The 27,110-nt window shown below is 36.9% G+C and overlaps 1 protein-coding gene across 2 annotated transcripts; it reads right to left on the bottom strand.

The window, feature by feature from the left end:
* Nucleotides 1–166: 166 nt before the first annotated feature.
* Nucleotides 167–27,110, bottom strand: mmp19 (matrix metallopeptidase 19). Of its 2 annotated transcripts, XM_048173516.1 has the most exons (10): nucleotides 26,872–27,110; nucleotides 24,790–24,881; nucleotides 23,826–23,959; nucleotides 22,286–22,495; nucleotides 16,517–16,762; nucleotides 16,301–16,432; nucleotides 15,999–16,163; nucleotides 13,968–14,095; nucleotides 2,327–2,478; nucleotides 167–627 (listed from the first exon to the last, which is right to left on the bottom strand). In XM_048173516.1, exons 1-10 carry the CDS (start codon nucleotides 26,968–26,970, stop codon nucleotides 492–494), a joined length of 1,494 nt encoding a protein of 497 aa, XP_048029473.1. In that variant the 5' UTR covers nucleotides 26,971–27,110; the 3' UTR covers nucleotides 167–491. The 2 variants fall into 2 exon arrangements, with proteins under 2 accessions (XP_048029473.1, XP_048029474.1); XM_048173517.1 differs by lacking the exon at nucleotides 167–627 and having other exon boundaries at nucleotides 1,428–2,478.

The raw sequence follows: 27,110 nt of genomic DNA, 5'->3' as shown, positions 1-27,110 counted from the left end.
ACATTGGGCAGTTTAACTGCTCAGAACAAACAAGGGACTCAAGAACAACCATCACACAACAAAACAGTTGTGGATCATCCAGGTAACCACACACAGTATTAAGACTCGAGGATGTGTAAACTTTTGAATGGGGTCATTTTCATAAATTCAGCTCAAATTTTGTCTTGTGGACTACATCTTTTATATAAAATATCTTATTCAGGACTGTACTAAATAAAAAATAATTTTTATGATCCATTTTATTTTGCTCAAATAAATGTGCAGATTCTGCAAGGTCTATGTAAATTTTTGACAACACTCCATACCCCATAATGACTTGGCAAAAAAACTATTTTGTGATAACTATGCAAATTTATTATAAAGAAATATTTGGAAAAATTACATTGCAGAAGTATTCAGACCCCTCAGTATTTACTCGAGTTGAAGCACCTTCGGTGGCGATTACAGCCTTAAGTCAGTTTGAAGATACAACAAGTTTTGTACATCTGCATTTAGGGATTTTCTGCCATTCTTCTCTGCAGATCCACTCGAGCTCCGTCAGGTTGGATGAGGACTGTTGGTGGACAGACATTTTCAGGTTTCTCCTGAGATGTTTGATTGGGTTCAAGTCCAGCTTTGGCTGGGTCACTGTGTGTTCAAAGACATGCAGGTTAGGTGGATTGGATCAAATCAGCGCTCAAGCGCACGCATAAATCTTGCAGCAGCGCACCGGCAAAACGTAATGAAAAAACAGGAGGAGACTTCTGAACATTTTAGTAATTAATTGATAAACTAGTGTTTTGTGTATTTTCGGCTGCAGAGATGAAGTCGGCGATGCTGGCTCATCATCTCTGCAGTAGTGGACGCACCTATATGGTCGTGTCATACAGATTACATAATCTGAGAATATTTGTATTAGATTTGAATAAATTCATTTAGAAGCTTTACGAATCTTTTGTTTCGAATCAGTGGGTTTGGAGTGCATATCAAACTGCCAAAGTCACGTGATTTCAGTAAACGAGGCTTCGTTATGCATTTAGAAATTTCAATGGTTCACCACTAGGCGGCGTGACTTTGGCAGTTTGATACGCGCTCTGAACCACTGATTCGAAACAAAGGATTTGTAAAGCTTCGAAGCTTCATGAAGCAGTGTTTTGAAATCGCCCATCACTAGATATTGTGAATAAAGTCGTTATTTTGTTTTTTTGCCGCACAAAACGTATTCTCGATGCTTCATAACATGAAAGTTGAACCACTGTAGTCACATGAACTGTTTTAAATATGTCTTTAGTAGTTTTCTGGGTACATTGCTGGCTATGCAGGCCTCACTGAGCCATGGGATTTTATCAAAAATATCTTAATTTGTGTTCTGAAGATGAATGAAGGTCTTACAGGTGTGGAACGACATGAGGGTGAGTAATTAATGATAAAATTTTCATTTTTGGGTGAACTAACTCCAATCGAAGTCTAGAAACATATCAAAGATGATCCAGAGAAATAGGAATACTTATTATGGGAAACTAAAATTTAGGTATCAAAGGAAAGGGTCTGAATATTTATGCAATGCAATTATCATAGTTTTTTCTTTTTTCTTTTTAATAAACAATGTTATCATAAATCAGATTTAACTTTGTCATTATGGGGTGTAGAGTAATTTAGTAATTTAAAGCAGTTTAGCATAAGACTGTAAGTCTGCAACATAACGTGAAAAATGCACTGTACAGTATGTATGGTTGGTTGAGAATGAATGGTGAAATGAAACCTTTTAGGCCTTATTTTAGACATATAGAACATACAATAAAATGTGCATGTTGCACAATGCAGATGCTCAAATGAATTCAGCTCTCTTAGTGTATTCCCAATTTAACTGTCACTTTAACAGACTTCATGGCATGCCAACCAAAATTGATGAAGACACAAGATACAGAATACCAAAGTTCAAAGAAATGAAAGCATTAGCCATTGTGAAAGACAAAAATGATTAAAGCTACACTAACCTTTTTAGAAAATAAATAACAAAATGTCATTAATGAGAGAGTGCAAACCTTGTCTTTACTAAAATACATTTTGATAAACCTACATTAATTATATTTTAGAGCTGTTAGGACAGACTACACAGGAAATTGCATACATACATCATTCACCAATCTTATCCGTACACAAAGAAAAGGAGCTTTGGCTGTGGGTGGTGTGAAGCTGAAGGCCAAAATTTGCATAGTGTAGTTTTAAACGTTCACTGAGTTTAAAGGAAAACAATGGGGCAGATTAGCTGCATCTCATCCAGCGGACACGCTTACTGAGCGGATATCCAGAATCAACAGATAGCTGCTCATTCACGCGCCAGTACCTGTCGCCCTTGAAGAAATACATCTTCCCATTGGTCCATGTGAAAGCTGCATCAGGATTTGATGGGATGCCAGTAAACAGACGGGAAATGGGTTTGGGATAAATGCTGAGGTCATTATAAACCATCTCATCCCACTGCCAATAGCCTGAGCCCTGAAAAATAAATGATTTGATGAATTAAGAAATCAAATTTTCTTCTTTTGACATACCATATAAGAAATCATTGTACTACAAAACATACTGTAAGTTTTTATTGAAACCAAGATAGCAAAACAACTTATTTTGTACTTCCTTTATAGGCCCTGTTTCCACCTGCTATTAAGATCACGACGCTAAATACAGGTGTAAACGGGATTTAAAACGTTTTGAGCTTGTATACTTTCGACCACTTCCAGAGGTACTCGGAAACGCATTTGACCGGATTGCTTTCGTAGAGGAAACGATCATGTGGTCGAATGCGTTCGAACAGTGCAGAAGACCACCTACTCTCCGCCTACTGAATGGGTAAACATGAGAAGCCAGACGGGATATAAACTGTGTCAGCTGAAGACCCAAGTTTGGTTTGAAGATGAAAATGTACAAGCACAATGTTCTCTCACCATTCCTGATTTCTAACACACACTCACAGTGTTCGGCCAGTCTTGCGTCTGTCAGAGCAGAAATGAAAGCTGCTCTCTGTATGTTTTTCTGTCATCTCTGGTAGCGTTCACATGTAAATTGCGCAAGCTTGTTTTGACCAAAAGGCATCATAATACCAGGTGGAAACAGGGCCATTGATGAAGACGTAGACATTGATCTGATTCTGGCCAGGTCTTGTGCTGATCTCTAAAGCCCTGTTTCCACCTGGTATTAAGATGATGTGTTTTGGTTGATCGGATCACAAGTGGACGAGGGAGATGCATACCAGATTACACCTGGTGTGCTAATCTGTCTCTTTTGTCCACTTTCAACCACTTCTGTCCTGATTTCTTCAAGGGGAGGGTCTATGGGCAGATATATGTAGGGGCTTTTTCAGATCTTTTGATCTATTGGACAAAATAAGCTAGCGCAATTTACATATGACTGTGACCGGAGACGGAGAGCAGCAGCTTTCATTTTGGCCAGGGCTGGAATAGTAATCGGGCATACCGGGCATTTTACCGGTGGGCCGACGCACTTTGGGGCCGATACAAGGTTGTTGTTTTTTTTAGTTTTTTTTTGCCATGGACTGGCCCATCACGCAGGGACAGTGGCCCATTGGTTTGTCTTCTGATGCATTAAATTTGCTTAACGGCATCAAAATCAGTGCTTTACTGCCAAAGTGCATTTTTATGTGACAAAAGTGCAATATTAAATTTGTCAACTGCATTTGTAGTAAATTCAATAATATCCATCATTATTTGTACCTGTCCTATTTTATTTATTCTTTTATTTACTGCAATTTAAGGCCCTAACCCCAGCAAAAACATTCACAGGGGAACTCGTGGGCCACATGGGCTGGGTTTGTCCAGGGCCAAATTTTAGCCCCAGTCCAGCCCTGGTTTTGGCTTTGACAGCCTCAGGACATTGCCGAACGCAGTGTGTGCGTGTTAGAAATCAGGAATGATGAGACAACATTGTGCTTGGTATGTTTTTCATCTTCAATCCAAACTTGGGTCTTCAGCCAACAAAGTTTAAATCCCATCTGGCTAGCGTGCTTCCCATATTCCCATGTTTACCCCTTCCCATGTTTACGCATTAGGTCAGTAGGCGGAGAGTAGGTGGTCTTTTGCGGCTGTTTGAACACTTTTGACCACATGAGCGTTTACACTAAGAAAGCAATCCAGTTTTCAGCTACCTCTAGAAGTGGATGAAAGTGGACAAGCTCAAAGCGTTTTAGACCCCGATTACACTTGTATTTATCTTTGTCCACTTGTGATCTGATCGACCAAAACGCATCTAATGCTGCCTTCATGTGCTCTCTGAATTATGAGTTTCCTAGGTAAAAATTGTACATGAATGTCCTCCCATTTCAAAACTTGAATGCGATGAGCTCATAATCACGACTTCAGAAGTGGGAATTATCCACTTTCAGATAGCACATAAAGGCAGCATTAATACCAGGTGGAAATAGGGCCATTATGTCTAGTGCATGTTAGTGAAGTAATGAGGAGTAAAGGGAGAGATACTAAAACAGGATCACGGGGAATAAGTGGATATGTTGCCATGTGCAGTATATAGGGAAGGATATAGTCAAAAGTCACATGAACAAACAGGAAAACAGATCTCATTGCTTCTATGTTTCAGAGAAAGACTGACAGCAATATCTATTGGACTTTAAAGGTAATTGTTGTGGAAATTTTAATTTTTCATATGCTTTTTACCTGTATTCTTGTGAAATATGATGCTTATGGAACATGGTATGATGTTGGCTTAAGTGGTAATGTTTAACATAGTGTTAACATAGATGTCAGAAATAAAAAGAGCAAGATATGTATGGGGAAATGCAAGATGTATGTTAAAAACATGTCTGTGCTAACAATGTGTGGAAAGTTACAGCCACTAAGGGATGTTCCAAATATGGTAAAAGGACAAAGGCTTCGGCCTTGGAGGTTAGAGATATAAAAGTGAGGGGAAGCTTTCGTTCTTTGTCTTACACTCTGCAGCTACTTGTGTTTGTGTATGACCTGTCTGACCTTTCTTGCAAGAAATAAAAGCTTTAAAGACATTTGGACGTGTTTGTCTCTTATGCAGTAGAGTCGGAGTTGATTTTGTTTGCCACAACAATTTGGTGTCAGGAAGTGGGATTCCTTGGATGTGCCTTTTGGACCCAAGAGCAGACGGTGACTGATCATCCTGGACTTAATAGTAGTCTCAGCCCTACCCCGAATAGATTAAGGGATGAGGGGCCGACCGCCAGGGTCCAGAGGGGGACACCACTGGAATCAGAAAACGAACCCAAGGTGGCTACACGACTCTCTGGTAAGAGATAAATTTAAATTTTATGGGGAATTAAGACTAAGTGTGATTTGGTAAAGTTTGGAAGATTAGGAAACAGGAAAAATTGAAAAATTTGTGATTTAAGTGATTTAAATATGAGTTAATGTGGTTAAAATAAGTTTTTGAATAGAAAAAGTGAAAAAAGGGGAATTTATGATTTGAAAATTATAATTAGGAAACAGGACAAACCATTGTGGTGACTCTGACTGACTCTGTGGTCGTGGTCGGGGGGTTTTGGGAATTGAGGTCGGCTGCTGTAGAAAATTTCCAGGGAGAAATTTTGAGCTGTATCAGGTGAGCTGGAGCAATCTGTGGGAAAGGAAATCCCGGGAGGCAGATTGTGCCAGGCTTTATGACGTATCTTTTTTTAACATCATAAAAAAGAAGCAGTACGATCAAGAGGTTCCTAAAACTGACCACGTTTGGGTAGTAAGAGCGCTTTCCAAGGTGGAAGATTTGCAATCGGCGATACCTGTTACCGATTTTGGGGTAAACAATCGGTGATACCCCTTTACCGATTTTGGGGTAATAAATCTAGGCTGGGTCACACTGAAACAAATTTTGTGATTGTGCCCAACTACAGCCGGGGTTGCTGTAGTTTATAAATTTGTGAAGGTGTGACAGTCTGAGTGCTCGAGTCTATAGTGATCTGAGCATTGAGGCTCAGCCCGTCCAATTTTGGGATAAAAATTGGATCTGGAGGAGACGTCCACCAGATTATTAGGTGCGCGCCGAAAGGAAAGCCACGGGAGTCAGAAAAGGAGAACCAAAATGGGGAATCCCAGAGCAAGCTTGCAAAAAGTGTGTGTCTAGGGGACATTGATAAATTAATTAAGTATCACGATTTCCCAGCAGAACGGACATTAAGTGTAACTCGGCTCACAATGATAAAAGCTGATGTAGAGGCAGGAAATCAGGTGAAAGCGGGCTGCTGGAAAAGAAAACGTGTGTGTAAACTGCGCTCAGACAGTGAACTGCTGGTTGCAGGAAGCAGAAAAGAGAGAGCGGAGAGCTCTGCAGAAACAGTTAGTGCAACTGGTAGAGGAGGAAGTGCAGGATAAAGAAAAAAACCTGAAGAAAAACAGAAAAAATATAAAACACGATAAAAATGAAGGAAAAGTTAGTTAAGTATTGTGATTTCCCAGAAGAGGGAACGTTGAGTGGTCATAAGACTTAAGGTCGTAAGGGAATGAGTTGAAGAGAATTGCGATTTGGGGATATTGTGTTTGTGTGAGCGCGGTGTGTGTGTGAAATGTAAGCAGACTAGAGATTTTAGGCTAGAGGAAGCAGACAGAAGGGAAAGAAGGTTAATGCAGAAAGAATTGGCATGTAGGGAAGAAGAAAGAATTGGCATGTAGGGAAGAAGTTCGATGTGAATGTAACTTACAAAAAGAAGTTTTGTTTATTCATCCATTAAATGGATGCATGACATTAGATGTCTAGAGAACTACAATTTATATAAGAATGGTTGAAGGAGAAAGCAGCTATAAGGCTGTCAGTCCAACCTAGTAGTAGAAGTTGGTTAAAATAATATTGTGGTTCTGCAAAACAGTAGAAACCATATTGATGATATGTTTTGCATCTGAAAACTAACTATTTGATAGTGAGATAAGTGGCTACGATGAAGGGCAATATAGCAGGAAAAAGTTAATTTTATGAAAGTGAAAATGAAAATTCTAAAAGAATGTTTCACTTTGGGAAAAAAAAGTTGAACAGTCTCAAGTATGTTTTTATGTGATGAGCGCATCGCTATCACAATGTAAAATGACTAAAATGATTTCAATGAATGAGTTTTTGATGGTCAAAAGTTAAATGGCAGGAAAAAATGAGGCTGCCAGTTGTATCAGAAACTCAACCTGACTGGAAATTTGTAACCTCTAATTTCCATGATGTGTGAGTAAAAGACAAATATAAACAGTTGTTTATTTGGGAATGAATGTCATTTCTGGCAAAGTCTTAAGCTGGGCCAGAGTCAAAAGACAGTAGACAAAGTTTGATGTTAAAAGTTATAAAAGGCAGAGTACCAGTCCTGAAATCCTCAGTCTCTCACTCAAAGTCAGCTAAAAGCTGCTATCTGAGCTTGTGTCATAAGAGATAACAAGCTATTTATAGTGAAGCACAGTGTCTCAGTTGTAAATCATGGACACAGAGATGTTAAAAGAAATGATTGCCATGAAGAGGGAAATTAACGGTTAAATTTGTTAAAGGGAAACTCAATGAGTGTAAAGAGGTCTTTAAATTATTAATATAGACCTTGAAGGTCAGAAGTGAATATTTTGATGAATTTCTTCTATGACCAGTAACTTTTTGTCTGATCTTTGTCACCACCATGTGCAGGGCTGATGGCTCCAGGTACAGATGTGGCAGAACATTACACTGAATGGACAGTTGTGAATTAAATTCACAGAGTATAGTCTCAGCACTGATATGCTGCTGCTGAGAGAATGCACAGTCTAATGATTTTAGTGATTAAATACTGCTGTTATTATCCTGTCTCCATGTTTTAACACTATTAGGCAGTCCAATGGCTCTGGTGGCTCTTGAATGCAACTTCCCTAAGCTCCAGAAAACACCTGATTCTGGTGAAGAAAACTGTCAAAGATCTGGAATGGAAAAGAGCGGTAACCAGTGTGCACGAGGTGATTTCTCAATGACGGGTAAGATCCTTTTTGGCCAGATGAGGACAACCTAAGGCAGGGGGTTGCCGCCGCCACTGGGCATCTACCCTGATGGGAGGTGTTTATGTGAGATGGGTATGAGAGTTGAGCAGGATGTCTGTGAGGCCAGCAGCATCATGAAGGGGGAATGACCTGTGAGAAGAACAGCAGTCTGACCCAAAAATGCTCCTCTATACCACTCACCAGAAACCGCGTCCCTAAGATGGCTTGTTTTTCATTGTGACAAGCAACTATGCCAGGGGACAAGACCCTGAGGAAAAAGAGATTATTGATATAGAGCTGATGGGAATGAGCTTTCAAGAGCCGACTGAGAACATGAGGTGATTGTCCGAAATTTCTGGGGAGACCAGAGTAAAATTTAGTAAGTGTTGGCAAGAAATGTATAGAAGTTTAGGATTCAGCAGGATGATGAATCCCTGAATTCATGAGGCTGTGTGATTTTGAACTAATGTGTTTCTATCATAGTTTTTACTCCTGCAGGTCATTAGACATGGCAGAGGATAATTCCAAGGCAATGGTGGTGTTAAAGATGAAGACTGATTTTGCAGATTCAAAAGAAAGTTAAGTGCATTCAGCATTTAAACTAAAGATACCCTCAAAAATGGCAACTGGCATAACATATTTTAGATGGTGGTAATGTTTTCTTTATTTGAAAGTTAAAAACATTTACATTTGACCAAGAGTTATGTATAGTAATTTGATGTTAAATTCGGTCTAAGTTACAGTCTTGAGAGGCTGCTGAATTGATTATTTGTGCAGTAAGAGAGAGAGACGGCTGGGGTAGAGGCAAGGATACTCTGTCTGTCTGTTATCAGTCTGCTAAAGTTTAAACAAAACAAAGCAATGAGACTGGAACCAAAACAACCCAGCTGACTTTGGTGAAAAAGAATTAAAATGAACAGAGATGTTTTGAGACTGATAAAAGATCATGTAAGAAACTAAGTAAAGATCTACAGAAAAAATGGGAAGTTTAAAGATATGCTTTTAGAATTAACACCAAAAGCAACTTTGAAAGTGAGCAGTTTATAGTCATGTGTGTCTAGTGTGAGTGAGTGTGAGAGTGACTGGACTTTATGTTTTGTATGTGTTAGTCTGGGGAAAATGCATAGAGAGTGTATATGTCATTAACTAGTGTGAATGAGTGTTTATCGTTACAGATGGGTTAAGTGAAACAAGAAATTTGGAGAAGCAGATATTTTTGATTTATTTTTGAATCTGATGAAAAGACGATAACGAACATGGGACGAGCTTTAAGTGGATTGTTTATCCAGCTCTGTCTACTAATGGTAATTATGACTACTTTTGTCATTTATGATGTTGATTTGAATTACTCTCGGGATTAGTAAGTTTAAGTATTTAGGGAAAATTGGAATTGTGAAATTGAAGATTGCCGTCCATAAGTTAAAACCCCTTGTCTAAAATTCAACTTGGGGTCTGAATTTAAACACTGTCAGTTATGTGTGATCACAATGTAAAATGTAGACTTGACGGCAGAGAAACAGTGACACACTGGCAGTAAACAAAATTATCCAGAGAGCCCAGTAACCTTCATAGAACAAAGGATGATGAGAAGGAACATTATTGTTGTTTGACTATCTTTTGATCAAGTCTGTACACCATGACTTGACCTGCTAGATAAACCATTTGATAATTGTGAGGACGTGTTGTTTGTAGATGGCTCTGTCTTCAGAGACAAAACAACAGGCCGGAATAGCGAAGGATAAGTTGTGACCATGGAATGTGAAGTGTTGGTTTCAGGGCTACTGTCCTCTAACTATTTGGTATACGCACGTGAGTTTGTGACCCTCACTGGGGGGGGGTAGACTGACTAAAAGAATTGTAATACCAATTGAAAAACAGAGTGAAGAAAAATCATTGCACAGTAAACAATTGCGCTTCAGAAGTACACCCAGCATTGGCTGAGGTACATGCTAAATTTTGGGCTAGACATAAGAATAAAGTGGTCCTGTTTCTCAGAAAATCTGGGTTGTAAAGAGTGACAATGTGAGTTACAGTGAGAAGTTAGGAGCTTTTATGACAGAATACAAGGGAGAAGGCAAGGTGGAAAGAATTGTGACTATCTACACAGGTGCCCACTGTTAGGTTGGGGTGGTAGACGATCTTTGGGGTGCTGTGGTTTGAATTTCTGTTTGTGCCCAAACTAATAAAAAAGTTTCTGTTTCTTTAGGAAGTTCTGGAGCAGACACAGGAGATTGTGTGTAATCTGTCATCTGAAAATAACCATGATTTTTCTAACTCTTTACAGAGCATGTTCAGAGACAGAGAAAGCTGGAGAAAATCTGTTTGGAGAATTAAAGATGGATTTTAGTTTAGTGTTGATGGCAAATGTTGTTTAGAGAAACATGTCTCCAACCACTATGATCAATTGATGATGAACAATACATCAAAAAGGGGGATGGTAACTAACGAATGTATGGCTGAAAATATGCCTGAAAATTTTAAATTGGGTTGGAAGAACCCATTTCTGGGAATAGAAGGGGCTAAACAACGAGTGGCATCAACAGAATTGTGTGAACATGACATGTTGAACTATTGCAAAGAAATGTTTTCTATCCTGTCTAAGGTTTGTGTACAGGTGAAACCAGCTCAAGAAATTCCAAATCACCACTGAGGCTGGACAATGACATTGTGGGCTACAAAATGGATCTGTTGTGATAAGATGTTATAGAACCTAAATTTGCATGCTATATGTCTGTAAAATGAAGGATTTCTATGATTGGCTGATGTATCTGAATTTGTTGTTTGTATGAAGATCAGAAATGAAGAGCATAAATGTGACGTAAGAACTTAAATTTACTGTATAAGATACTTTAAGATGAATATGGATGATTAGTGGTTAATCCTCAAAGAATGTGATAGTAAAATGTGACTGAGGTATTTGACTTCATGGTAAAGCCCATTCTTCATCTATCCTATTTAGCTTGCTAAAACACAGGGTCTATCCCCACAGAAAAAGCCTTAAGCATTTTCTAACTTTCTTCACAAATTTAAGAGTGTGATGTGAAATGAAGTAGAAGTAATCATTAGTTATCAATGAATGATAAGAAGAGGGAATTGTTGTGGAAATTTTAATTTTTCATATGCTTTTTACCTGTATTCTTGTGAAATATGATGCTTATGGAACATGGTATGATGTTGGCTTAAGTGGTAATGTTTAACATAGTGTTAACATAGATGTCAGAAATAGAAAGAGCAAGATATGTATGGGGAAATGCAAGATGTATGTTAAAAACATGTCTGTGCTAACAATGTGTGGAAAGTTACAGCCACTAAGGGATGTTCCAAATATGGTAAAAGGACAGAGGCTGCGGCCTTGGAGGTTAGAGATATAAAAGTGAGGGGAAGCTTTCGTTCTTTGTCTTACACTCTGCAGCTACTTGTGTTTCTGTATGACCTGTCTGACCTTTCTTGCAAGAAATAAAAGCTTTAAAGACATTTGGACGTGTTTGTCTCTTATGCAGTAGAGTCGGAGTTGATTTTGTTTGCCACAACAGTAATCAGCTAGCCTAGCTAGTTCTTTTTATTATTGGCATTTTATTTGATTAAATTATCTAAATGTTAGTGAGAAGAAGAAAAATAAAAACTTTTAGATATATTAATCTATAAATGCGAGGACATCGGTTATGCTCATCTTTGCTTGCTCCTTTGAAGGCTCTATGTTTAAAGAAGCACATACAAAAGTCCTGATCTGGAAGCGATGTGACCAGTTTTAAGGAATACGGAATTTTGTTGCGCACAACCCCCATTTACTAAGAAATATTAGCGAAGGGTTGTTTACACAACACCGTTTTCAACTAAAAACAGAAAACTTTTTATACGTTTTGGCCGTTCATATACACGACAACAGCGTTTTGGGGGCCTGAAAATGCAAACTTTTGAAAACAATACCATTATCATCTCCATGTAAACTGCAAAAACACTGATCTGTGAAAACAGTGACGACATGCACATGCGTATTACACGTTCAGCGTATAGGCATGCACGTTTGGCGTGAATGCTCTGTAAAATATTGCGTATGTGCACAGGTGCGTAGTGTTTCTTTACAAAGTGACATCGCCAACTACTGGCCTGGCATGCATAGTACAGCGTTTTCAGTCATTTTCGCGGATCCGTGTGAACGGGGTCCTTTTTGATAACATCGTCATCTGTACAAAGAAAAACTTTTGTTTTTAGTACATTGTGGTCGTGTAAATGTACCCTTAGTTCAGTTCATGCAACTCTCTGCTAATAAGTTGATGATTTGAATCTAGTGTGTAAATAAGACAAGACAAAATTGTGTAGTGATGTAGGTCCTCAAGTATGGAGCTGAGAACCACTGACCTTCTGTAAATGGAAAATATGTATCAACAAAAGAGTCTGTTTTTATAAAGAGAACTTTTTACAGACATGACAATTTATCGTGATTTTTTTCTCTTAAGCATACAGGTGCTGGTCATATAATTAGAATATTGTGAAAAAAGTTCATTTTTTTATTGTAAATTATTTTTAAAAATGAAACTTTCATATATTCTAGATTCCATACATGTAAAGTAAAACATTTCAAAAGGTTTTTTTTTAATTTTGATGATTAGAGCGTACAGCTCATGAAAGTCCAAAATCCAGTATCTCAAAATATTAGAATATTTCCTAAGATCAATAAAAAAATGGATTTTCAAAACAGAAAAGTTCAAGTTCTTTAAAGTATGTTAATTTGTGCACTCAATACTTGGTCAGCAGCACATAATACAGCAAATGACTTGCTCCTAGCACAAATTACAGCATCAGTGAAGTGTGGCATGGAAGTGATCAGTCTGTGGCACTGCTGAGGCACTATTGAGCCTTCAGATCATCTGTATATTGTTGGATCTACTGTTTCTCAATTCTCATCTTTCTCTTGAAAATATCCCATAGATTCAGGTCAGGCATGTTGGCTGGCCAATAAAGCACAGTAATATCATGGTCAGCAAACCACTTGGAAGTGGTTTTTGTACTGTGGGCAGGTGCTAAAGTCCTGCTGGAAAAGGAAATCAGCATCTCCATAAAGCTTGTCAGCAGATGGAAGCATAAAGTGCTCCAAAATCTCCTGGAAGATGGCTGCATTGACTTTGCACTTGATAAAACACATTGGACCAACACCAGCAGACGTCACAGGCCCCCCAAATCATTACTGACTTCAGAAACTTCCCACTAGACTTCAAGCAGCTTGGATTCTGTGCCTCTCCAGTCTTCCTTCCAGACTCTGGGACCATGATTTCAACATGAAATGCAAAATTTACTTTTATCTGAAAAGAGGACTTTCGACCACTGTTCACTGTCCAGTTCTTTTTCTCCTTAGCCCAGGTAAGATGCTTCTGACGTTGTTTCTGTTTCAGAAGTGGCTTGATAGTCCTTTTCCTGAAGATGTCTGAGTGTGGTGACTCTTGATGCGCTGACTCCGGCTTCATTCTACTTATTGTGAAGCTCTCCCAAGTGTTTGAATCGGCTTTACTTGTCAGTATTCTCACAGCTTGTGGTCATCCCTGTTGCTTGTGCACCTTTGCCTACCCAATTTCTTCCTTCTAGTCAACTTTGCATTTAATATGCTTTGATACATCACTCTGTAAACAGCCACCACATTCAGTAATGACCATCTGTGACTTACTCTCTTTGTCTCCTGGACCATTGCCATGTCAGCAGTCTTCCCCATTAGTGTGGTTTCAAAGAACAAGAGATACCCGGAATTTATACTGTAGGGATGGTCATTTAATGAAACTCAAATGTAAATATTATAATATTTTGAGATACTGGATTTTGGACTTTTATGAGCTGTACGCTCTAATCAACAAATTTAAAAAAAAAAAAAAAAACTTTTGAAATGTTTTACTTTACATGTAGGGAATCTAGTATAAATGAAAGTTTCATTTTTTAAAATAATTTACAATAAAAAAAATGAACTTTTTCACGATATTCTAATTATATGACCAGCACCTGTAGGTTGTGTATAAAAATGTTAAAATCTTACTATACCTTAAAGAAGAAAATTTTCTTGTTCTTCTCATAATACAAAGCAGCATCGATGTTGGCAGGGATTCTTTTTAGTGGTTTGGGGTATCGATAGTCAAGGCGGTAATTTGTGAACCTCCAAACTTTTTCACCTGAATGGAGAGAAGCAGGTAGGTAGAAGAATAGAGCATTTTTTAGACTTCAGTTAAGTACTGACATAAATTATCCAATGAACATTTGTGTACGAAGCCGTATGCAGTTGTGCAACAGATCAGACAAGATGTGCTTATATTAATATTGAACCACTGTACTCACATGAACTGATTTAAATATGTTTTTAGTACCTTTATGGATCTTGAGAGAGGAAACGTCATTGCTCCCTATGAAGGCCTCACTGAGCCATCGGATTTCAACTAAAATATCTTAATTTGCGTTCCGAAGATTAACGAAGGTCTTACGGGTGTGGAATGACATGAGGGTAAGTATTAAATGACAGAATTTTCATTTTTGGGTGAACTAACCCTTTAACTCAAAAGACCCAACTTTTTAACCAAGCATACACATAACTCATTCCCTTAATCCCCTTACACAAATCCTAGATTACAGTGTATATTATTACACTGCATTAGAGCAGCAGAATTATAAAAGTGAAGTCTATTGTTTCACTGTCATCCCCAGGTTACCAGACAAACCCCAACAAACTGTCTGCTGGGAAATAAAAACAAGAATCAATACTTGGCTTGCTGTGTAAAAAATGACTGTGATTTTAACAGTAACAATATTGTAAAAACAGTAAGTTCCTGTATTATATACAGGGAAAAACTGTAAAAGCTCTAATTAGACATTTATGCAATTTTCACAGTAAAATGCTGTACAATTTTACAATTATTATAAGTAAAAAAGACAAAATCAATGTATAATTTACAGTCAAAATCTGTAAACTGATGTTCCCACAATTCCCTGTGTGACACTCCACATTTGAAAGTATTTTGTTTAAATAATCATGTTTCTTAATAGTTTTTGTTATCAGTTATGTACATTAGGGTTTTATGTTACATCTTCTGTTGTTTAATGAATGTTTATTGCATTATTTAAGTGTTGTGGATTACCATGATGGTGTTTTGCGTTTGCGTGAATGACTCTTTGCACCTTCTTTATATTAGTATATAATTCAGCTGATGGAAAAGCTATTTGTGATGAACTCTGATTCTTCATGTAGCTTTCTCTTTTACCATCTGCATTATTATGATGCTTGTCAGTATATATTAAAGGTACAAAACATATTTTAGTAGTAATGTGCATTGTTGACTTTATTGGTTTACATTCCAATTTTGTTAAATTACAAATTTATTCTGTAAAATTTACAGTTTGTTCTGTAAATGTTTACACACACATTTTTTACAAAATTATTCTGGCAACCACAGCTGCCAAAATTATTTTGTAAAAACTACAGATTTTTTTTTACAGTGTGGCTTTATAGAGATGGCGAGAACTGAGGGATTTAAAATGTTGTAAAAACAACTCGGAGATTATGTTTTTATTACTCAACAGGAGAGAAAGGTATTTTATTGAACAGATAAATTGCCATATGTATCTCTCTAACAGAGTTTATTGTAAAGCATTATCTATTGTGAAGGGTTATATTCATCCCAAAACAACGTTCTTCCACAAAATGTTTGCAGATTTGTTTTTTAACCTCTAGAGAGCCAAAAGTTACACAGTGTTCCTTTAATAAAACAAAGTTTATTGGAGTATGTTTTGCAAGAAAATACTATTTCAGATTTGCACTTCAAAATGTCATGTTTGATTCAGTGTTTACTTGCCATTTCTTTGTAATTGTTTGCGATTTCTTTGTAATTTACTAGCCATTTCTGTGTGAAAATTGTTTCTATACCCTTTTTTTGATAGAGTTTTGGTTCCTTGCCATTGGCTACTATAAAGCGCTATATGAATTAAATCAATAAGTTGACTTAAGTTTTAACTGTTAGGTGGGAAATTTTCAATAAAACATATTTTAAAAAGCACAACTTTTATGTGCAGAGAATAATAATCTACCTTTAAAGAAGTACGTCTTGTTGGTTCTTGGGGAATATACAGCTGCATTCAGGTTTCCCGGCAGCCCCTTCCATAGCAGACTTATTTTTACTGGAGAGTTATGGCCCGTATCTGTCACCGTCCACACATAATCCCCACTAAACGCATACGTCTTGCGCCTGGGACCTAAGACAAATAATTAATGTTTTAGTACACTGTCTAAAACATTATATGATTAACCGTTGAACAAGCAAATCTGCTGCATTTGTTTAATGTGAATTAACTGAGGTCATGTGTACTGTTATATGGCACAGTATTCTCACCCAGCATTATAGCATCAAGTTTAGCATTGCATGGATCTAGCACATCGCTCCTGGGGAATGGGGCCATGGTAGTGGGATGTGTTACCTCATCATAGATATCATCAGTAGTAGTTGTACTGGATATCTTTTTACCTGAATTCATTAGAGTAATCAGCATTGGCAGTTATATCCATTGGCAAATATTCATTTATTTAAAAAGTCACTTGATTATCTCACCATATATGGCTTGGATTCCTCTGATATCATCAATGTGCAGTCTAAAATTGGCTTGATAGCCAGTGTAGTGCGCTGCCATAAGAGCACCGCTGTACTGAGAATGTCCCAAGCCAAGAGCATGGCCGATCTCATGAGCCGCAACAATACGTAGATTGGAACCATAATACTTCCCTTCAGTCCAGAATTCATCTTCATCAAAGTGAACTATTCCTGATGGAGGGGCTTCAGCATGGGCAAGAACATGGCCTAACAAAAGATTATTAGGTAACACATTAGAATAATGGTCTGTCATTAATAGGTAACTATACAGGAAGTAATGCAGGACAAATGAGTACTAAATGAAACGCTTAGTTCAATTCAGAATTAAAATGTCCTGATAAGTTACTAACCCCTATGTCATCCAAGATGTTTATGTCTTTCTTTCTTCAATTGAAAAGAAATTAAGGATTTTGAGGAAAACATTCCAGGATTTTTCTCCATATAGTGGACTTCACTGGGGTCCAACGGGTTGAAGGTCCAAATGTCAGTTTCAGTGCAGCTTCAAAGGGCTCTACACGATCCCAGACGAGGAATAAGGGTCTCATCTAGTGAAACGATTGGCCATTTTCAAAAAAAATTACATTTATATACTTTTTAACCACAAACGTCTTGCAATGCAATTCTCCATGCATTACGTAATCATGTTGGAAAGGTCACATGTGATGTAGGTGGAAGTACCATGGTAGGGCAAAATCTCATTTTCTCCTCTAACTTAAAAATTGTCCGATATTGTTGTTTTACCTTTATTTTGTAAAGGGCATTTGACTTAAGGCCCCAATATACTTCAAATGAAATTGAAGAACGAACTGATGTGACGTCATTTTGAACAAAATCTGGCCAAAACGAAGTTCTTTTTGTGTTCCTTTTGGGAGTTCGAAACGGCTTGCCAAAGCGAACTCTCAGGAAAAGTTCGCTTCAGCTGCAAAATATCTTCGTACTACCATTGGTCCATGACTTCTTTCATGTGGAACCCTTCTCTCTGATTGATTTCATTCATTTCGAGTTCGTTGAGGTAAGATCTCCGTGGGTGAAATAATGAACATGCTGGATAGCCGCTTGTCATGTCATGTCATGTCTTTCATGTTCACGGTTTTTGGTTTGTTTTCATAGTTATGCTTTGTTTGTTTTGCCATGTGTTGTATCATGTGATTCCATTGCCCTCATGTGTTCATGTCATGTGTTTCCCCTGTCTCATGTGTCATGTTCTGATTGGTTGTCATTGTCATGTGATTTCAGTTCTGTCTTGCCATTGGTCCTCTGTCTTCATTGTTCACAGGTGTTCCTTGTTTTGTCATTAGTCTCCCTGTATAAATAGCCCTCATGTTTCATTGTTCTCTTGTCTAGCTTTGTTTTATGTAACCTGCTGTTTGGTATGTGTTAGTGTTTGGAGTCGAGTCGAGTCGAGTCGAGTCGAGTCAAGTCACGTCTTTGTTTCTGTTCACGTTGGTATTATGGATTGCTATCAATAAACTGCACATGGGTTCTAAACTATCCGCTTGTTAAGTCGTGACGTAAGGAACGCCGTTTCCGGGTCCAACCCTCTACTCGTTTCACTTGAGAATGCCATCGACGGCCGTTTATGAGTGCTATTTATTCATTTTAAACATCAATCATTTAAAAAAAGTTAAACATTTTAAATACTTACAGTGTACACAACAGTCTCCATGCTCACAGCGTCACAGATATTAATATTTTAACGATTTATAAAAGATGAATAATTGTCTGGCCATCTGGAATTTTGGTATGGAGATAAAGGTTATAATTATATATTTTTTGTAGTATTACACCACATCGTGTATGTATATTAGCATCATTTGTTGTTTTCTTGTGGTATGGGATAGAGCGTTAGGACCCGGAAGCGCTGCCGCGTGACGTCATACTTAACAACCGGATGCTCGCCTCCAGTGGACTCCCTCTATGTTACACCGCTGTATAGTACAAAATGAAGTTGTGCTTCTGATGACTGAGGCACTAACACTGCTTTTCATGTTTGATATCTATTGAATAAAGTGCTATATAAATAAACGTGATGTGATTGTAGTGCTAATTTGCAGAGTTCATGCTAACATACCAATGTTGTTATGATCAGACACTTTGTGCTTTCTATAAATGCTCTCTATAAAAATGCTTGCTGTTTTCTCATTTTTTTTAATGGCCGAACAAGACCCTTATTCCTCATCTGGGATCATGTAGAGCCCTTTGAAGATGTATTGAAATTGCAATTTGGACCTTCAACCCCTTGAACCCCACTGAAGTCCACTATATGGAGAAAAATCCTGGAATGTTTTCCTTAAAAACCTTAATTTCTTTTCAAATGAAGAAAGAAAGACATAAACATCTTGGATAACATGGGGGTGAGTAAATTATCAGGAAAATTTTAATTGTGAAGTAAACTAATGCTTTAACACTTCAGCTACTACTATTAACTAATATGGAAACAAGAGTAACTATTCTGTAAGTAAAAGCAAGTTTAAGACAGAGATAGTTCTTTATTAGGTAATCAGTAATAATTACTAAATGAGATTGGCCTCATTAAAAACTAAGGCAAGTTACAGAGATAGATCACCCAAAAATGAAAATTCTGTCATCATTTACTCACCCTCAAATTGTTCCAAACCTGTATAAATTTCAGTTGTGGGGCACCAATGACTTCCATAGTATGGACTTTTTTGGTTAAAAACATTCTTCAAAATATCTTCCTTTGTGTTCAGCAGAACAAAGACATTTACACGGGTTTGGAACAAATGAGGGTGAGACAGAATGTTCATTTTTGGGTGAACTATCACTATTAACTGGTGTGTGAGATGTGAGCAATTGTCTTGTTTACTCTGAACCTGGTCATAGAATGCATCACTCATCACTCAAGTGTTACCTAGTCACTCTGCAGGAACTATACACGCTTTTAGAAGAACAGGTTTTACATAGAATCTTGAAGGGTTCTGTCAGGTGCTTCATATATAGAACCTTTTAGGGGGATCTGTTTATTGATTTAGTTTTAATTCACTTTTACTTACTGATTAGTTCATCTTGTTTCCATATTAGTTAATAGTAGTAGCTGAAGTGTTAATGTAGCACTTATTTGTCCTGCATTACTTCCTGTATCTATATAGAACCCTAGGGTTCTTGACTAAAAGGGTTAGTTCACACAAAAATGAAAATTCTGTCATTAATTACTCCGCCTCATGTCGTTCCACACCCGTAAGACCTTCGTTCATCTTCGGAACACAAATTAAGATATTTTTGATAAAATCCTTTGGCTCAGTGAGGCCTATATTGACAGCAAGATAATTTACACTTTCAATGCCCAGAAAGCTACTAAAGACATATTTAAAACAGTTCATGTGACTACAGTGGTTCAACCTTAATGTTATGAAATGATGAGAATACTTTTTGTGCCCCAAAAAACAAAATAACAACTTTATTCAGGAATTTCTAGTGATGGGCGATTTCAAAACACTGCTTCATGAAGCTTTGAAGCTGTTTGATACACGCACCGAACCACTGATTCGAAACAAAAGATTCATAAAGCTTCGAAGCTTCTTAAGGCAGTGTTTTGAAATCAACCATCACTAGAATTTTGTTTTTTTGGTGCACAAAAAGTATTCTCGTCGCTTCATAACATTAAGGTTGAACCACTGTAGTCACATGAACTGTTTTAAATATGTCTTTAGTAGCTTTCTGGGCACTTGAAAGTGTTAATTTTAAGGAACCCTCTATGCCAAAAAGGTTCTATATAAGGAGAAATGTCTTAAATGATTGCATAAGATAATACTTTCATGTTCTCTGGTGAGAAAGTATGTTTATGAGCTGTTTAATTTATAAAATTTAATCAAAATAAAAAATGTATTAAAAAAAATTAATTCATTAAAACTAAATCCATAAAATGATGGGAACACCTAAAAGGTTCTACAAACCCGATTCCAAAAAAGTTGGGACACTGTACAAATTGTGAATAAAAACAGAATGCAATGATGTGGAAGTTTCAAATTTCAATATTTTATTCAGAATACAACATAGATGACATATCAAATGTTTAAACTGAGAAAATGTATAATTTTAAGGGAAAAATAAGTTGATTTTAAATTTCATGGCATCAACACATCTCAAAAAAGTTGGGACAAGGCCATGTTTACCACTGTGTGGCATCCCCTCTTCTTTTTATAACAGTCTGCAAACGTCTGGGGACTGAGGAGACAATTTGCTCAAGTTTAGGAATAGGAATGTTGTCCCATTCTTGTCTAACACAGACTTCTAGTTGCTCAACTGTCTTAGGTCTTCTTTGTCGCATCTTCCTCTTTATAATGCGCCAAATGTTTTCTATGGGTGAAAGATCTGGACTGCAGACTGGCCATTTCAGTACCCGGATCCTTCTTCTACGCAGCCATGATGTTGTAATTGATGCAGTATGTGGTCTGGCATTGTCATGTTGGAAAATGCAAGGTCTTCCCTGAAAGAGACGACGTCTGAATGGGAGCATATGTTGTTCTAGAACTTGGATATACCTTTCAGCATTGATGGTGCCTTTCCAGATGTGTAAGCTGCCCATGCCACACGCACTCATGCAACCCCATACCATCAGAGATGCAGGCTTCTGAACTGAGCGCTGATAACAACTTGAGTTGTCCTTGTCCTCTTTAGTCCGGATGACATGGCATCCCAATTTTCCAAAAAGAACTTCAAATTTTGATTCGTCTGACCACAGAACAGTTTTCCACTTTGCCACAGTCCATTTTAAATGAGCCTTGGCCCAGAGAAAACGCCTGCGCTTCTGGATCATGTTTAGATATGGCTTCTTTTTTGACCTATAGAGTTTTAGCCGGCAACGGCGAATGGCACGGTGGATTGTGTTCACCGACATTGTTTTCTGGAAGTATTCCTGAGCCCATGTTGTGATTTCCATTACAGTAGCATTCCTGTATGTGATGCAGTGCCGTCTAAGGGCCCGAAGATCACGGGCATCCAGTATGGTTTTCCGGCCTTGACCCTTATGCACAGAGATTGTTCCAGATTATCTGAATCTTTGGATGATATTATGCACTGTAGATGATGATAACAATTTTTTTCTGAGAAACTGCTTTCTGATATTGCTCCACTATTTTTTGCCACAGCATTGGGGGAATTGGTGATCCTCTGCCCATCTTGACTTCTGAGAGACACTGCCACTCTGAGAGGCTCTTTTTATACCCAATCATGTTGCCAATTGACCTAATAAGTTGCAAATTGGTCCTCCAGCTGTTCCTTATATGTACATTTAACTTTTCCAGCCTCTTATTGCTACCTGTCCCAACTTTTTTGGAATGTGTAACTCTCATGAAATTCAAAATGAGCCAATATTTGGCATGACATTTCAAAATGTCTCACTTTCAACATTTGATATGTTATCTATATTCTATTGTGAATAAAATATAAGTTTATGAGATTTGTAAATTATTGCATTCCTTTTTTATTCACAATTTGTACAGTGTCCCAACTTTTTAAGGAATCGGGTTTGTATATATGAATCACCTGACAGAACCCTTCAAGATTCTATATAGAATGTTTTCTTTGTGATCAGATGGTGGTAGAGAGAATAATCTAAGGTTGGATCTTATTGAATTGTAAAACGTCATGAAAGGAGTAAAATATATAAAACACTATTTAATTGTATTATGTTCTGTTATTTTTTGTAATATAGAATTTTTATTTTTTATTATATTAAATAATATAATTCATGTAGTGAGATTTACTTACCAGGACCATCAAAAGGTGAAGGACAGCCATCTCTCTTGTGAAATGAGATTCTAATATCAGCAAGCCCATAGTGAACCTCTTTAAAGCTGAGTGGCGCGACATCACTCCAGTAGTTAAAGGCTGAGCGGATGGCTGTCTCTGTTGCACTTTTCCCCATATCTGGTGTGTGGTTGTAAATTCGATATGTTAAGTTTTTCTTTCGCCAAAATCCTACAAAATTAGAAAGACAAACTGTTTTCACCATGTAAAGGGCAAAGCTGATTACTTGGTTATGTCAACCATTCCATTCTATCCTTTACTGTATCAATTGTAAATGTTTTTTTTATATTGTGTACCCATCTCTTTGTATTGGTTGAAAACTATCTAATGTTGCAGATGAGCACAATTTCAATGTCTGTACTTTACACATACTTATTCTGCTTCATATCTTGTCAGTTTGTAAGCAGCTAATTAAAAGAAAATATAATTAAGTATTCTGGATTTACATTCAAGTTAATGCAAACCTTTGAAGTTATTTCTGTGAGTATGAGACAGACAGACAGACATGACCCACAACATTTCTTTAAGAGTAAGATGCAAAATGCATTAGAATAAACTGCTTTTTAATACACCTTTTGGTAACATTCCCTAAGAAACCTGTATTTATATTGTATAAGGGTTTTCTTAAAGGGTTAGTTCCCCCAAAATTCTGTCATTAAAGGATTAGTCCACTTTTAAATAAAATTTTCCTGATAATTTACTCACCCCCATGTCATCCAACATGTTCATGTCATTCTTTCTTCAGTCGAAAAGAAATTAAGGTTTTTGATGAAAACATTCCAGGATTATTCTCCATATAGTGGACTTCAATGGCCTCCAAATGGTTGAAGGTCAAAATGACAGTTTCATTGCAGCTTCAAAGGGCTTTAAACGATACCAGACGAGGAATAAGGGTCTTATCTAGCGAAACAATCATTCCTTTTCTAAAAAAATACAACTGTATATGCTTTTTTTTTTTTTTGCGAGTACCATGCTTTACCATGCCTCAGAGAAAAACACTTATTTTGTGAAGTAGCTAACATAGCATAATCAGATGCAATCTTAATTTGTGTTCTGAAGATGAAGGAAGGTCTTACGGGTGTTGTGGAACGACATGAGGGTGAGTAATAAATGACAGAATTAAAATTTTTGGGTGAACTAACCCTTTAATAAAACTTCTTGTATCATCTCATAAATAACCATAACAACAGTTATAATGCTTACCTATATTATATCCTTTAGAAATAGTAACACATGATTAACACCATGTCCACCATATTATATTATAAAGTTAATAACTGTCTCACACTTGCGTGTTGACGCTGGCTTTTGACAGGTGTTGACACTATCACTGGAACAGCATAACTCATTCCTACATGTGTACTAAGATATTGTGCAGATCTTAATGTCCAGATAAGCATTGTTCATGCATCGCAACATATAAATACAGACTTCATAGGAAATGTTACCGTTTTAGTAATAAAGGACTATTATTAAACAATCTGGAAGTATAGGCACCCACCACCAAATCGCCTGTATTTGAAAGACTTTTGGTTGAAGGGGTCCTCAACACCACACCGCGGCTGCCTCATTTTAAGAAGAGTAGCTTTGTCAAGATTTCCAGTGACTGACAGCCCTGACACCCTCTGAAAGAGACTTTTACAAATACAACACGACATTACAGAGATTAAAATGTGTGTTCCTCAACAATTTTTATTAAATTAGGAGCAAGTCACAAAAATATTCACTTCAGAAACTGTAGGAGAATTAAGCATTTGAGCATGTATATACACCGATCAGGCATAACATTGTGACCACTGACTGTGGAGTGAATAACACTGATTCTCTCTTCATCACGGCACCTGTTAGTGGGTGGATATATTAGGCAGCAAGTGAACATTTTGTCCTCAGAGTTGATGTGTTAGAAGCAGGAAAAATGGGCAAGCGTAAGGATTTGAGTTTGACAAGGGCCAAATTGTGATGGCTAGACGACTGGGTCAGAGCATCTCCAAAACTGCAGCTCTTGTGGGGTGTTTCCGGTCTGCAGCGGTCAGTATCTATCAAAAGTGCTCCATGGAAGGAACAGTGGTGAACCGGCGACAGGGTCATGGGCGGCCAAGCACAACAACAAGTTTGAGGTGTTGACTTGGCCTCCAAATTCCCCAGATCTCAATCCAATCGAGCATCTGTGGGATGTGCTGAACAAACAAGTCCGATCCATGGAGGCTCCACCTCACAACTTACAGGACTTAAAGGACCTGCTGCTAACATCTTGGTGCAGATACCACAACACACCTTCAGGGGTCTAGTGGAGTCCATGCCTCGAGGGGTCAGGGCTGTTTTGGCAGTGAAAGGGGGACCAACACAATATTAGGAAGGTGGTCATAATGTTACGCCTGATCGCTGTATGTATATATATATATATATATATATATATATATATATATATATATATATATATATATATATGACAACATTGATTTTACCTAACAGCCACTTTCATATCCCACTCACTGGAATCTCTCTGAGCGTCTGGGTTCAGTGGAGTATCTAGATATCCAAACCGTCTCAGGTATATCTATTAAATGTGAAACGATATGCAGTCTAACAAAAATTACCCCATTAATTAAAAAATTAAAATGCATGCACTATGAATGTTAAATTATGAAACATTGTCAAAACCAGCAAACTGTGGCTAGTCACAAGGGCTGTATATAAGGTTTGAAATCAATAATTCAATTACACAAATATTTGTTTTCTTCAGTTGTGAAGCATGCTGCTTTCAAACACCTGCTTCAAATCTTTTTGTTAAATTTGATTTTTTTTTTTCTCCTGAATTCTATTCTCCAATCTAAACTTCCAATATTATCATATTTTTGAAAGCAGTTCACACAAGTGATGAACACAACGAAAACACAAGACTTTTTTCAGAGTATTTTTAATTAATGTTAGAATTCATATTTGCAGTTAATATGTATAGGGTGAATTCAGGTTGATTGGGACACTTTTTCCAATTCATCTCAATGGCCAATCACCCTGAGTTCATATATATATATATATATATATATATATATATATATATACAGTACAGTCCAAATGTTTGGAACCACTAAGATTTTTAATGTTTTTAAAAGAAGTTTCGTCTGCTCACCAAGGCTACATTTATTTAATTAAAAATACAGTAAAAACAGTAATATTGTTAAATATTATTACAATTTAAAATAACTGTTTTCTATTTGAATATATTTCACAAAGTAATTTATTCCTGTGATGGCAAAGCTGAATTTTCAGCATCATTACTCCAGCCTTCAGTGTCACATGATCCTTCAGAAATCATTCTAATATGCTGATCTGCTGCTCAAAAAACATTTAATGTGTACAATTGTACAAAATATTTGTGTACAATATTTTTTTTCAGGATTATTTGATGAATAGAAAGTTCAAAAGAACAGTGTTTATCTGAAATCTAATCTTTTGTAACATTATAAATGTCTTTACTGCCACTTTTGATTGATTTAATGCATCCTTGCTGAATAAAAGTATTCATTTCTTTAATTTCTTTTCAAAAAAATAAAAATAAAAATTCTTACTGACCCCAAACTTTTGAACGGTAGTGTATAATGCTACAGAAGCTTTGTATTTCAGATAAATGCTGTTCTTTTGAACTTTCTATTCATCAAGGAATCCTGAAAAAAAAAGTACACAACTGTTTTCAACATTGAAAATAATCATAAATGTTTATTGAGCAGCAAATCATCATATTAGAATGATTTCTGAAGGATCATGTGACACTGAAGACTGGAGTAAGGATGCTGAAAATTCAGCTTTGCATCACAGGAATAAATTACTTTGTCAAATATATTTAAATAGTACACAGTTATTTTAAATTGTAATAATATTTCACAATATTGCTGTTTTTTACTGTATTTTTAATTAAATAAATGTAGCCTTGGTGAGCAGACGAAACTTCTTTTAAAAACATTAAAAATCTTAGTGGTTCCAAACTTTTGGACTGTACTGTATATACATATATACGCACACACACACACAGAGAGAGAGAGAGAGAGAGAGAGAGAGAGAGAGAGACTAATATGACACATAGGACTAATACATTAATAACACAAAAATGATGCATTTTGACCCAAAAGCTTCAGAACAGTTGGGTCAAAAATATATTACGACTGTCTCAATACTCGTTTAACTTCCCCTAATCTTTAAGATTCATTCAGAATTCTTGGGTTTGGTTTTAAGTCTGTATTATATAGTCTATTTTTAGCGTTGTCTGGCTGTTGTAAAAAAGTAGAACATTCCGACGATTTTAACGATACTTTAAAGTATTTGAAAAGTAGCCTACATTTATAACAGCAGTCATCCAACACAACTGCTTTCTTTTTAATCCTTATTTAGACGTGTGTATTTATCAATGTTTCGACATATTTAAAATTCTTGTTGTTCGAAATATATAAGTGTTAACAATAAGGATGATAGCCTATTTGTCGATTTTAAAACCTAAACAAATAAAAAATATATACCTAAACAAACATGCATTTAAATCAGGTTTTTGTTACCTGTGCCTCTGTGAACTCTCGTCTTCTGCTCGTCTCAGTAGATGACCAAACACGTAAAACAGCAGTCAGCAATATTGCATATTGCAACCATTGAGCCATAATCCCAGTCTGCACAGAGAGAGCTCCAGTGGTTTGATCTGTAGAGCTGAATGGAGTTGAGTCAAGCGCGCGCAGTGGCGTCTTGTTGTTTTACTGTAAATCTCGAGTCAAGAAGAGACGATGCACTTCCTGTATGTCTT

This window comes from Megalobrama amblycephala, linkage group LG21 (assembly GCF_018812025.1).
Source record: "Megalobrama amblycephala isolate DHTTF-2021 linkage group LG21, ASM1881202v1, whole genome shotgun sequence".
Classification (NCBI taxonomy): Eukaryota; Metazoa; Chordata; class Actinopteri; order Cypriniformes; family Xenocyprididae; genus Megalobrama; species Megalobrama amblycephala.
The sequence above is the reverse complement of the archived record's forward strand: the minus strand, read 5'-3'. Positions and strand labels throughout refer to the sequence as shown.